At 31.1% G+C, this 15291-nt stretch overlaps 1 protein-coding gene across 2 annotated transcripts; it reads left to right on the top strand.

The window, feature by feature from the left end:
• The first annotated feature begins 2253 nt into the window (after positions 1-2253).
• Positions 2254-11337, top strand: LOC148604910 (uncharacterized). 2 transcript variants are annotated; one of them, XM_088549092.1, is made up of 12 exons: positions 2259-2467; positions 3203-3409; positions 3603-3764; positions 4120-4182; positions 4897-5097; positions 6664-6828; positions 7434-7499; positions 7759-7968; positions 8226-8390; positions 8726-8800; positions 9090-9183; positions 9664-11337. In XM_088549092.1, exons 1-12 carry the CDS (start codon positions 2401-2403, stop codon positions 9944-9946), a joined length of 1758 nt encoding a protein of 585 aa, XP_088405218.1. In that variant the 5' UTR covers positions 2259-2400; the 3' UTR covers positions 9947-11337. The 2 variants fall into 2 exon arrangements, with proteins under 2 accessions (XP_088405219.1, XP_088405218.1); XM_088549093.1 differs by lacking the exon at positions 9090-9183 and having other exon boundaries at positions 2254-2467; positions 9664-9827.
• The last annotated feature ends 3954 nt before the right edge of the window (positions 11338-15291 follow it).

Here is a 15291-nt window from a genome sequence, read left to right on the forward strand (position 1 = left end):
ATGATGTTTTCCGTTTCTAAAACAGTGTTTAGTCTTGAACAACAGGTATGTATCAGCTTCAGATGCTGCCAGATCTGTTTGATTATCAGTATCAAGTAAAAGAACAAACGAAAGGCAACAATATTAAAAACAAACACTGAATAACTATTGAAATTATCTTTACTTAAACATTGATAATGAGTTTTAATGTGGTACAAGTTCGTCCCGTTCAAACTTGCTATAACATGCAGTGGCTTACATTTTAAATTTAAAGCTTTGTGTCATTCCACTTATAACTTGTAAAACAGTTTTATACGAGTAATAACAGGAGTAAAACATGACAATATACACTGCACAACCGGATGTTCACATTTCTTATTGATGCAGATTGTAGGCATTCTTACTAAACACTGAGAAACGAAAAAGAAAAGAAGAGAAAAATTATTGTGTATGAAAATCTTCATCAAGCGAAGTTAATAGTAATGAAATAATTAAACAAAGTCAACCATTTGTCTGTTGTTATAATGGCACAACAAGAAGTAAACTAAATCAGGTATTTATTTGATATACTTCTTTGAGACCTTGACTGAAACCCGGATGTCAGACATAACCATTGATTAATTCTTTGAATCCTGTTTAAATAACCTTCCAGGTATCAGAAAAGTTTCATTTTATTTTTAGACCTGTGATAGATTTTATTGATCGATCCTTTGTGAATCTTTTAACGACCCATGTTCCAGGTATTAGCTATGATATTTAAAGTAAATGAATGACACAAATGTACTCATTCAATGATAGTTGCTACAAATCTAGCAAAACATTAAAAAACCTGTATAAACCACTTTTAAAAGTTATTTTTACATATCGTTTAAATGTCTTCGATTAAAACTTTGTAAACTGAACACCTGGCTGAGCCAAACAAATTTTAAGATAAAAAGTGCGGTTTATACAGGTTCGACTGAACTCAACAACTTTACCACCGACATTTTATTTCTTACAGTGTCAAACTTTTTTTTACGAAAAAATGTTGTTTTTTACCCAACAGAAGTACTAACTAAGCATGCTTAAAGTAAGTATAAATAGGTACAAGTATATTAGAAGATAGACACTTTATATTGAACTTAAAAGCTTTAAAGTAAAATTAGCAGTTTTGCATTTTTTTACCTATTTGGTGAAAGAAAACAATTGTAAAAAAATATTTTGATTAAAACAGAATTTGTTTACCTGGCGTCGGTTTCACAAAAAGTCTTAAGTGCGAAATTGTGACGTCACAATGCTATTTTAGTTTATGACGTCATTACTTACGATCAACTTTACACTTACGACTTTTTGTGAAATCGAGACCAGGCGTACAATCATTTTACAGACTTTACATTTATATAGCGTCTTATGATACGGATTTTACCATCAATGTTTATAATTCACAACATTGACTGTTTTTTGTTTATTCTGATAAACATTCATGCAATGACATAATTATGATGGCAAAACTGATAATAAAAATTACTTATATTTTGATATGATGTTTCTGTTTGTGTTCTCTCTTGAGTTATATAACTGAAAGAAATTTCAACTTATTTAATCGACGATGCCACACAATCAAAATCTATTTTACGCTGTTGTTGACCACATAATTCTTTCCTCCTACCCTTGGAGACTGAAGACTGATATTTTCTTTCGGTTTTCTTTTACTTAATTGCTCGCTGTCTTTCTCAAGATTTTGAAGATCAAAGTTTTGATTAATTGTTTTTTTTTGAAGGTTAAATTGAGTATTTCTGATGTTTCAAATTTTATTATTTCAATAAATCATTTAATATATTTTTGAGGTGGAAAATCATGATATTTATTTAAACGTTGGACAATGAATTTAATCCGGATGACAAAAATCATTTTATTGATTAAGTACATCAATTTTGTATTACACTGGAATTCTTGGCAATTGGAAGCTTTAGCATGTTAAGACTTAATTATTCTATCTAATGTTTACCTCAGCTGAGGTGATTCATGTTTATGTATATACGTATATGGAAATTCCGTTGTAAAGGAAGTGAAGAAGTCACCGCCAATTTCAGATTATGGTGTGTTTATTTAAACTTTTGGATCATGGCCATCTTTAATGAAGAAAGGCCTATTCACCAAATGTTAGCACGCAACATAAACAAAAAAAATTTAAATATATTGGTTTTTAAAAACAAGCGCCGTATTTATACTGTTTTAGTTATTTATAAGACAGAAAAAATAAGCATTTAAATGGAAATGAATATAGATCCTAGATCATATTTCAATAACATTATCCAATTGCCAATTGATTTCAAGCCATCACACTAAGAGGAAGTGTTTTGCCGAAAAGATATGTCGTTCAGTGGAGACGGATAGATTCAAATTTTATTGTTTGTTACGAGTAATGTTAAACTGACAAGGATGATATTTGTATTACGTTTTGAGATTTATTTCATTTCGTTAATTCTACATTCACGTTTTGTATTAGGTAGGTCACTGAATGTGAAAATAGTTTGTATTTCCTATGTTTGAAATAGCATTTTAATTAGTATTTGTCTTTGAATTTTTAATTACACTCTTCCCTGATTTGGTTTTTGGAGTCATTTAAGCATTTCTCATGTTCACAAAACCATTAGTGGCTTAATACACTTGTATAAAACAAAATAAAAGGTAAAAACTGTGTGTTTCTAAAAATGTGTCTCAATTGAAAGTGCTTAAGCATATTAATATTTGTGCGATGGTGGCGCTATACATCTCTTTAATAATTTCTGTCGTAATAAAAAAAGCAGTTTTGTCGACTTAAACCACCAGGAAAAAATAAGGTAACAATATTTTGTGTTGTTGGTTGTACATCCAAGTAACACGCTTTTATAATCGATTCTCTGATATCACTCCAGCATAATTACTTTTAAGTTATTTTTTTTATCGTATAATTTTTCATTTTCTTTGTTCCGTAAAGTGTACATTTTATCTCCATCGAATAATTCATGCCACACACGTTAAATGTGAATGCTTAAAATGTTTTAATTCGGTTTTTGAACAAATGTATTCAAAATTACAAAACAGGATAACGTAGACTTTTTATCATTATAATAAAAGCATACTAGATAAGAAATCTTGACACAAGTGTTAAATTTGAATTGTTGTGTATGCATGAAATGTGTCGGAACAACATGAATGATTTGAGAAATGTAACAGTAAAAGTCTTAATTGTTCTTTGAAGGTGATCCCTGTACAACCTACCAGGAACTTGGAACAGCAGAAGACTCATCTCGGTCTGCTGCTAATTCATATATAAATAATGATATATGCGATGCACAACTGACAGAGGGATGGTATAGAATTCTTAGTAAGGCAGGTGAACGCATGCCTACGGAATGTATCCTTGGTGGGTTTAGGTGTGGGGCACAAAACCCAATATGGATGGATGGTAAGGTCATTTAGCCCTTTACTATAAGGTCTTGGTATCGAATGGAATTGTCAATATGTATATATATGTTAAATACTTTTAAATAGCCAATGCAGACAACCTTTTAGGAATTAAATTGTTGTCACTAACACTATTGTTTTCTGTTCTATATAAAGTTGTACTCTCTTGTGATACCACTATTTGTCACTTACAGGAACTTTTCCCGATACCGGTGATATTAAGAATGTCACAGCCTATGCTACCAATCCATACGAATGTAAAGCTGATTCGTTTGATATTCAAGTGAAGAATTGCTCCTCTTTCATTGTCTACAATCTGAAGCCAGTTAGTGATTGTAGCCAGAGATATTGCTTCGGTACTTTTTTCAGTTATCTTACAATTACCTTCATTGTCATATTTTTCGTTCGAAAGGAAAAAAGGTACCGGATTTGACTGAATATTACTTTTTTACCATGTATGTTTCACAGTATATTAAAGATAAAAACAACACATATAGTCCAATTCACATTAAATAAAAAAGAATATTTTAATAAAGGAACATTTGTGGTTACGATATCGGTACAATACTTTTGATATGTACCTATATCAAAATGTCGAATTGAAACCGGTGATACTAAATTTAAAATAGTTTTATAAATTGCTTTATTTGCCAAGTCTAAATTGTCTTTCACATTTGACTTTTATAACGACCTAACAATATATACTTGTAGGATCTGAGCTTCCTTGCCCTTCAGGTCAGACGTCTGACAATGGTTTCAGTCCAGGGTGTAAATGTAAGTTGACATAAACTTGCTTTTTTTTTGTTCATTTTGTTTATATTCCAGGCCGATATGGCAATATTACAACGACTACTATATAAACTATTCATTCATTTAAATAGTACTGTGAGACATGGTTGAACCGAACCACTTTTAATCTTTAAAATTTGTTCAGTTTAGACAGGTGTTTAGTATACCAAGGTTCAAAATTCATTTAAATCGATATAATGGGACATTAAAAAACTGTCTGGTCTGGTTAGGTTTTTGGATTATTCAGGGTTCAGTTTAGATTGGATTTTTGATTAGAGAGCTTGGTTTAAATAGGTTTTTGAAATGAAAGGTGTTTTCAGTTTAATAGAACGGCCAAAAACTAGTTGTAAAAAATAGAAAACAAAATGTAATACAAAAAGCTTTGAAAAAAAAAATGATCAAGGTATTCAATACCCATAGAAATACTTATCAACTGCCGATTTATTTTAGACTTTTTATGCAGTCTTCATCCTACCGTGCCTGAAAAAAAACTATCCTTTATATACAAGTGTTATAAACAATCAAGTAATTTCCGACGCAAAATATGTCAAAATAAAAATATCATGAAATAAATCTTTGCAAACTTAGTTCGATAATATATTAATTAAATGCGAGAATATAAATGCATGTTTATTTATATTAGGTTATGGGAATGTTCAATTTATTTTAATCCACTATTTCTAATTTTATTTCTGATAGATGACCCATGCTTGTCTGTCAATTACAAAGAATTAAATGAATGGAAGAGATCAACAGGAAACACGGATGTCAGCGGCCTCTGTGATAATTTTCTGACCTCTGGATGGTATAGACCAACGAGCCTGGTAGGAAATACGATGCCGACTGAATGTCAAGTTAACGGATTCAAATGCGGGACTACAAATCCAATATGGATGAATGGTATTACTTAAAACCTTTTTCTTAGTATACATGCGGACAAATAATGACTATCATATGCCTTATTTGTGTTACGCTCAATATATTTCCGTTAACAATATTTTGTCATTAATATATTTTGTTTTTCACAAATACTGGTATAGTGTAAGTTATATACATTTTACTTGATAGTGTAAATTATACAAAATCTGCCTTTAATCCAATATTTGACAACCTTGAAGTGTACCAAAGCCATAACACAGATTCGAAAACCTACATAACAAAATTCTAAATTCAGTTCTTCTCTTCGTGCTATTATCAATATAATTTTAATACGAGACTGTTTAGCGTAACATAATAATGTGCTTTTTGGTCTGGTATTGGTTTGTTAGTAAAACCAGTCTCTAAAGCTATCAAAACGAAAAGTTTGAACATTATACATGTATATTAGGTCACGATAATTATGAGGAATCAATATAATACTACACCTAATCAATACTGATAATTATGATAAAACTCATTATTCCAGAATAATGAAGTCTATTTCAGAGATAGCTATTGATTTTTTTTAACGAATTGGCTTATTGTTTTCTAACATGATACACGTGAGGCTATTTCATTTGGCTATATTTTGTTTTAGTCTCCATAGTTTTTTTAATTTACGATGGGGACATACCTTTTTGTAGGTTTAAACTTGTCTTCTGGTGGCATGTCAATTAACTGATAGTAGTCCTTTGTTTGTTTATTTGTGAAACGTATAATCAGTTTCTTTATTTTCTGTTTTAACATGGGACTCTGTCCTATTCAAACGGAGTTTTAGGTATGTTTAATTGTGTAATATTGTTTTCCAAAGTGTTAAGATTTTAAAGGGGAGAGTTGTGATCAGGCACAAGTACTTAAACGCATTTTTGCGTCTGTCCCAAGTCAGGAACTTGTGGCCAGTGAATGTCTTGTTTCGTTTACACTTTCAGATTACTTTTATGTTTTTGGAGTCGACAGGAGCAATTATTCTGCTGTACCTGTGTCTAACATTGTTTACCAGACAGCTACAGCTTGTCGGGTGGTATGAGGGATTCCTTGTCGTTCATTGTCCTTGAGCTGACATTTTTCATCCCTATGAGTTCGTTGTCTTTTCGACATACTTACCATAGAAATTCTCTTTATATCTTTAAAGAGAAATTTAAATAATATCTTTTCTAAATTATATTGTTGCAGAATTTTCCTTTCTTAAATATTCGAAGAGATGAATGATTCATATGCCTATTGGTTCCTGTTCCCAAAAATAATGATCAAATATAGTTAGATGAAAATATTTTTCTCAATAATTGTTCAATTAAGTACGATAAAGTTATTTTTCATTTAGTAGTATTAAAGCTGTTTAATATGAAAAAAGATGCAACGATTTCACCATATTCGTTCATTAAACTTACTCCAAAGAAGCTAGTTTGTAAATTGCTATAAGTGTTTCTGGTTTTACCGGTATATCAAACACCACACCAACTCAATGTCAGAAGAATACTACAAATAATGTTTCTTTTATCATTAACATAGTGATTGCAGGCAGTAAATACTGAGTTTTACCCATTTCAGGGTCACATCCGTCAGTAAGACAGACAATTGATGTAACTGCCTGTGTGTCGGAATATAACGGTGACTGCTGTGGCCACTCTTATAATATTCAGGTCAAAAACTGTGATGGATATTACGTTTACAACTTGACCCATACCAATGGTTGTTACCAGGCTTATTGTTTCGGTAGGAATCACGAATGTTCTGTCGTTGTAAATGTTAATATGTTTTGTAGGTGAATGGTTTCATTAAGGATGCACTTTCACGTACAGTAAAAAAAATATTTGCAAAACTAAAATATGTGTATAGTAAATGAAAAAAAATAATCAACCAAAAACTTGTTCTACCAATGTATAAAATTATTCCCGACGAGTTACTATGACTTGCTACCCGAAGGAATAAAAATATCATTCAGTCATATAAACACGCCCTCCTTAATTAAGACATAAATACATACATACTTGATACTACTTTCGTTAACCAATGTATCATTATTGAAGTAATGTAAAGTATTTTAACAATGAATTTAAATCTAAATAGGCTTGGACCACGTGTGTTAGTAGGGTTAATGAACGAGGTTTAACATGGCAGAGATACGTCATATCAACTTTTATTGTGTTATTTAATTGAATTGTAATTTTAGATTTTGATAACTTTTGTATATACATGCAGTAACCTTATGATTTCTATTGCATACTTAACAGAAGTCGGTAGTTTGAAAATGCAATGACTGGTAAAAATAACTAAATCTTGAATAGCGCGAGGGTCATTTTACAATCCCATTTTTACAGGAAATGAGTCAAAGTGTCCAGTTGGAGAAACATCTGATAATGGCGGATTTACTCCTGGATGCGAATGTAAGTACCAGGTGTTATAGTTATAGAAATTAGACAAAATCACCAAAAAATTAACATCAAAACAAAACCAAATACCAAATGGTGGAACAAATTTAAAATACACATACATTATTTATTTCTTTAACAAAGCATTACTATGCAAATATTTGTTTTTTCGTCGCTCTCTATATGTATACATAAGGCTTAGCCGACACATGAATAAACAATAGCATTACTAGAACGAGCTGCTTAATTTTATTTTCATTAAATATATGTTCAGTTGATCCGTGCCATGAATCTAACTATGAAATCCTCCATGGTGAAATAAAGCGATCATCGAACTACACATTACAATCAGATGACGTAGCAATCGAGGACAGTAGACTGTCCACAGGGTGGTACAAAATTGTCAGCCTAACTGGAAATGATATTGTTAATGAATCTGTTTCCATGTCGCAATGTGGTACAGTCTTCCCATTGTGGATGCAAGGTAATTTTTGTTAGAGCATACTTTGTTCTCTATCCGAGGATATCTTAGGTTTAGTTGTAGTTCGAAAAGTCAGGGAAAAAAACCCACAAAGAGAAAATTGACACCGACTAACATCTTATATTTAGAAAACAAAATTTCAACAATATACAACATAACAAAGGGACCACATAATCTTTCTGAATGATGTTTTTATTACCGTATTATTAAGTGTGTTCTGTTACTCAAGAATGAATCTTTTTAACTATTCATGAATTTAGGTAGTATTCCATCGATGGAAGAAAAGACAATAGACCGTAAGGTTTGCAGATCAGATCAAGACGGTTATTGTTCAGTGAAGTATGACATTAAAGTTAGAAACTGTGGGAACTACAGGACCTACTTTCTGAATCAACTGAATGTCGACAAGACAGCCTATTGCTTTGGTGAGTTCCCTTTTAAGGTTATTAACGCGACCATAGCGCTAATTAAAATCTAACTGTGGTATGACTGAACACATATAATTATTGGCACTTAAAGAAAAATCAATCTTTTGTTTTGAAGGACTATAAATCGTTTGACAAAGCAGTTGAATGATTGCCAAAACCATATATGTTATATTGATAAACATGTAGTACGACAGAATCTCTGAAGAAATTCTACTATGAATGGTTGCAAGTACGATCGTATAATATGAGAAAAAGTTATTTCATTGGTCTAAAATATTGCTTTCAATACATTTATTGACTTAGTAAAATCGATAATTGTTTTTATTGATTAGGAACATTACCAGTTCCCCCACCAACTACCACTACTACGACTACTACCGAGAAGCCGGATAATGGTGAAAGTAAAAGTAAGTAGCTTATTTTAATTTTTCAACTCTGCAATTCCTGGTTTGTCAACGCCGAGAATATTTTGAACAATATTCAATCAAATAAAATGTCCTAGATATTTTTCTTCTGTTGACCAATGCATTGTGATATATGTTTGTAACACTGATTTCGGTTTAAAACTTTGAATACCTAAACCACAAAAAAACTTGAAGAGCGCATACAACTTGATGTATTTTGAAATGCATTATTTTGTATCTATGTATTAGTAGTGTTACGTAAAAGATTTGAGATACGTATCAACAATTTCAGATGACAAAGAAAAGTCGAAATCATCCACTATGATAATAATACTTGTGCTGTCACTGTTAATTGCTTTTACCCTGATTGGCTTTGCTGTAATCGGGTGAGTTCTGGTATATTCCTTATTTCACAACGTCCTAACGCTACAGATGTTTGCAATTGTCACTTCAAGTTCAATAAAGGAGATATATGGTTTATTTAACTATTGTTTTCGTTTGATTATATTATCATTAATGACTATATATGAACACAGTCGATGATAGAATCGTTGGATGTAATGTTTGCATTTTAAACCTGACAAATCTAATGATTAGAATACCAAAACCAGTGTTAGTGTAAAAGTCGACTGTGAGTGACCTTTGTCACATCTAATACAAATACGCTCTTTCTGTCAATTAATTTGTAAATTACTCTAATGAATCAAAGTATGCTCTGGAAGAAATATAGACAAGATGTTTCTGCATTTTAAAATCAATATACAATTAAACTTTAAAACATCATGTCGGTCACTCGTTCGCCTACATATACCTTGTGAGCGTAGAATAAATTATTCAAATGATTGAAAATTTGTATATGGTTGTAGGTGTTACAAGGTAAAGACCAAAGAGAAACGATGTGTCAGTTTTGTCGATTTTGTTTCGCCTCTTCCTAAGCATGACAAGAACTCCCCCTATATACTGACAATGGGTAGCCAACCACCAAGTTACGATGATGTTATTCGCCAAAACGACGAGAATACAAAGAGAGCTGGAGAAAATGGCAATACGGATGTTCCGGGCATAATCAACACTCCAAATCTTACTTCATCACTTCCACCTGTATCTACGAGACCAACAGCCCCTGAAGTTGAGCATAATTATAGGTAGAAATATAAAACATTAAATTATTAATTCTGTAATGCAATTTTTCTAGTGTTTTAAATGATTATCGTTAAGGCAGAATTGTTACTGTGCATATTCATGTTGTTATTATATTTATGTAGTCGTGTTGATCCATTAAATTGGCCATGGTTCAAGGTTATCAATGGAATATGTGATAATTCGGGAGCAGTAATTATTTATCAGTTAAGGGTGTTGGGTATTTTAGTGGGTAGAAATCTTCTTCGTTCTCTATATGGGGGATTCGGAACTATATTCAAAGTGTGGTTTGGTTGGGAGGATAAAGTGTAAAATAATATTGGATGATGGATAATGACAGGCCACATGCATGACTGAAGAATAATTGTGAATTGTAAAATTACTAGATCGATCGATTATATAAACAAATTGAGTTGATTCCGAATCTAAGTATTGGGTAGGCACAATTTTGCAATGAAGTTTTTATGAATATTTATGTCAATGTTTATTGAAATTGTGGGGTGGTGACACAATTTAACTCATTTGAAATACTACCCTACCCTAATAACTGTCTACCTGCTACATAATAATTAAGACGCACAACCCCTTTTTGTATATCCCAGGATGACATTAATTCCATTACCATGAGTGTAGACTGTAACATTAAGTAATTATATTTTAAACTCATTGGTTTAAGCTAATTCGAAAACTGGAATGATAATTGAGTGATTTTCGTGTTGATAACTATGATTGCTGTTTATATTTATGATTAATTTAAAATGTTTGGTACATTTTTATATATATTTCATTTTAAGAGGTATTTACCACTTCATTTTGTATTTATAAGACATTTGATAATGTCTTTATAGTATTCAATGTTTTGTAACTTATTTTTGTATGCTTGCTTTTATAATCAGTATCAACAATGCAAATGTAATTTTCAATCCGTCCTGAAAGAGTGTTCCCGTCTGTAATTTAATTTACCTATTCCGTCCATGAATTTCAATAAGAATGGTAATGTGCTTTTGATCATATTACTTATAATTTAAAAGTTGTATGAAGTCTTGTTGCTCTTACTGTTGAATTTACTAATTACTTGATAATAATATGTGTAGCAATTCAGAGTATTAATTAGAGACTTAATTTGTTTTTATCATGCAGTCATACCATTATAAAATCAGACAAATAAAATCTGCTCTTGTTATTTAGCAAAATGTTTTGTATCTATGGTCAAGAATGCGACGTTAAAGTCTAAGATTCTAGACGAAGGTTACATTGTTGTATGTTCAATGACTACAATGAAATGTATGAAAAACATTGTGATATTTGCTTAATTCCTTGTACGCTTCTGGATTTTGATTTGATCGACTAAACAGTGACATTGTAAATTTGTTTTCAATTTAATAAAAATAGAGCTTTCAGATGTTATTTAAATATTTCTTTGAACATGATTTGCTCCGTTTGATACTTGACCTCTTGATCATTAGCTGCAGTGTAATGGGTTAGCAGGCTCTTTAAAAGGAATACAGTACAGATCAGTTATGTCGGAGGTTTTAATGATCGTTTTTTTGAAATGCATGTTGAGACTCTTTAACTCACTATGAATTATATTAAGGTAGCCTATAATACTAAGCCACGATAAAGTCTCAATTGTGGATACGTGGATTGAAATTTATGTTTGTCGTGCATGATAACTGATATGCATATACAATAATGTTGTTATGAAGCGAGATGATTGATACTAATGTAAATGTTTGAAGTGCCTATCAAATTTCAATTCATGGGTGACTTCTGTCCACGTGGATACGATAAATACGTTAAATGCAAATTGTGGAATTAAATTAACGTTTACTTAATATACATTATTGATTGATAGTAAAAGGATTTTGTGTACGAAGCTCCGACGTACTTATTACTGAACCCTATTTAAACTTTTGTATAAAAATTAAAGACAGATTCTTTAGTACTACTATATACTTTCATATTCCTGTATATACGTTGAATTTATGTAAAGTTAAAAAAAAAATATATAATATTTTAGATAGGTTATCAATAAAGACTAAAAGTAACCAATAAATGTCGTTTCCCTCATCTTCGTCTTTTTTGTTGGATTTTGTGTACAGTTGAGTGAGTCCCAATCTCTGCAATTAATTTTTGTATTTTCAGTAATCCCCCTAAAAAGATGGAGACATACCACCTTATCCCCAAAGCCTGGTAGGTCTAGTAGGACTGTATATTGTATGTAGCTTCCTATTTAACATTTCCGGAATGGAATCTTTGGGGGATTGAACATCCAATTTTCATGACTTTGTGGAGATGCTGGTTAAGTACGTATTTGCTTCTTCAATCAACTTGACGATGATACATTTATAGCTTATTCAGATCTAGACAGCCCTGATGCGGAGTGGTATCAAACAAAGTAGATATGATTTGTATTCAGAGATTTGATATTGTCTAGATCTATGTGTGCATGTTTTCATTTAAAAAAAAAAAAGAAAACTGGACGTTGTAATCTCCTCTACACCCGGTTCAAAAGACTAGAGTGGATTCCTTGTGTATGTGTAAATAGTGGTAGCAGATAGTATATGATAATGATATAGATATAATAATGTTATTTTTTTATAATGCAAAGTAGGTAAATAGAAATGTAAAAACAAGGGAATACAAGAGGAAAAGCAAACATAATATTCAAAGGTATACATAGATAGACGAATTACTAATACACAACTCAGGGTGACATCTGTAGCACGAGTCGTTCCTACATAATTTCCATTGTTAAGTTATTGCGACGACTCTAAAATCAGGATGTCATGTACATAAATTAACTTTAAAATGACCGTGTTCATTAGTTCTATATCGATAATTACCATGAGGAAGTAAAACATAACTTAAGTAGCAGTCTAAACAAATATTAGACATGAAAGGATTCATGCATGTAAAAAAAACCCATCAAATTTCAGAATATCAGAACCAGTAACAGCACATAATCAGTCTCAGATTTTCATTAGGTTATTGCACTATTGAGATAAATATTATATAGATCTTTAATCATTTTTGAAATTGCATTCACTGTGCTTGGATTTTAGTGTAAGATGAACGTATGGCGTATGCAAAATACAGATCAGAATTCAGAAATTCATAGTTTGTTTCGTTAAAATATAGCATTTGAAAACTGAAAAAAAAACTTTGCTCTTCGGTGTTTTTTTTTTTACATAACTTCAACAAAAGGCCCTTTCCGAATTTTATATGGACTGATACATAAGTTTGGGTACGAATATAACAATATTACTTAAAAATACTGTCAAGCATACTTTTAATTTGAACAATTATTTCAATAAATATAAATAGTAGCAAACAATTGTAAATAATGCTGTTCTCAAATATTTTCCACAATATTCTTTATTAGTGAAATATTTACAATAAGATATTGTGATAACACTTTATCGATTACCCTTTTCCGACGTGTTGACACGATTTCCTGTAAATATCGAAATAAGTCACAAAAACACAAACACTTGCAATTTATAAACAAAAGAAAATATCTTGATTAAGGCTTCATTCTTTGCCTCATTTTTTATGTTATTAAAAGAAAACTCTCAATTTTTGCTGCAAGGTTTATGATCCTTCAAAACGAAAGATCAATGAATGTTTAGGTCCAGTATAACTTTTGAATTGTGTTATATACTTCTAGTAATATAGATTCTACGTTTGGGATCTTTTAATATTGGTTTATCAAAAATACTATATACAAATTCCATATTTGCCTTTTGCTTCTATTTTCAAGGAACTGGTTCAAGGTATTTAGAAATACTCCCAAAATTCCTTCGAAGTTCCTTATCATAAATTAATTGGAACTTAACCGAACAATAGATATGGCAAAACGAGAGATATACAAAGATCAATATAACTACCGTAATTGGAAACTTATTTAGTAATAACTTCCTCGTCCTTTTATGTGAAGGTCACATATAATCAAACTACCAATATAAAAACTAACATAAGTCACACAGGAAACAAGGTGTATTTTTAAGTGAAGCACATATTCCGTGTTCGTAAAGCAATCGAATCGATAAATGGGACTTCATTTGCATATGCTTTCGTTGACGTTTTGCAAATTTATGTTATAAAATACTCTAAATGCAATTATTTGAACTTGCATTGTTTTCTGTTTACAATACATGGAATTTTCAATCGTTTAATTAGTTCAAATGTTCCTTTCTCGTCGAACTCGTGTTCAACTTTGAAGAAAACTGTTGATTTTATGAGTTGTAAGAGCAAATTAAAAAAAATGATTTCATCGAATGGTTTTATTTTATTTGACAAAATATTTAATATTAGTATCATTAAAGTGTTGCGAGCAAGTAGTATTTTAAGAATAGATTTTTCTGAGAATCCTGAGAATAAAATAGTAACATGTTGAATATTTTTGTCAACTTTCTCAACAGATAATATTTAAGTCAGATAGTAACATTAAGACAAGGATAATATTAAGCGTTGCATATAAGGTTTTGAAAGAATAATCAAGGGAACCAAGGTTATAGCGGTAATCAAAAGAATGTAATCCAGGGACAAAGACCAGTTATGGAAAGCAGACATACACAACAAGGAACATAAAGTAACTAAAATCATTCATACATTTTCTTAAATAGGTCATTATATAAAACGCATTTTATCTCGACTTGTCCAACCTTTTTCATTAATTTTATTTGTTCTTAAACCTTTAATGCAACATTGGACATTTGCCTACCAATAAGAATGCTGACAAATGTATGGTTATATTCAACTCTGAATGAATCGTGGGTTACCCTGTATTGAAGTATCATTACATTTTATTAGTTTCTTTATATAACAAATAAACATAGAAATTAACCATGCTTTGTATAATATAGGCATGCTGTGTCACGTTCAAATGTGCAATATTGATAACAAAACCTTGATCTGCTGAAAACTAATGCTGATGAATATCTGACCAGAGGTGATTCATGCATGTCGGAAACTCACATGAGTCATTAATTGTTCTGATTCATAAACAGTTTCAAAACCGCACGACTAATCTTAGTTTGTCATTAGATTTGTGGACCTCGAGGGGAAACAATATAGACTGCGCATGAAATTTGCATTTTCCAAGAGTTAACGTTTTTGAATTTGGTTTGATTTAAAAATCAGATTTAACAATGAAAACGAATATCGTTGTGAACATAAATGACATAGTTATATGCCGTATATGTAGAAAAAAGATTGTTTTACCTTTTATGCGTTTACTGCGCATTAAACCTCGACCACTGTCGACGCCTGCATTGTGTATGGATCAGATCGGCATTTACCGCCAAAAGCCATATCAAGTTGTTTAAGACTTTAACAGTAACTTTTCTCTT

Source organism: Perna viridis, chromosome 10 (assembly GCF_037379345.1).
Source record: "Perna viridis isolate PV_CMFRI_1.1 ecotype Kerala chromosome 10, ASM3737934v1, whole genome shotgun sequence".
Classification (NCBI taxonomy): domain Eukaryota; kingdom Metazoa; phylum Mollusca; class Bivalvia; order Mytilida; family Mytilidae; genus Perna; species Perna viridis.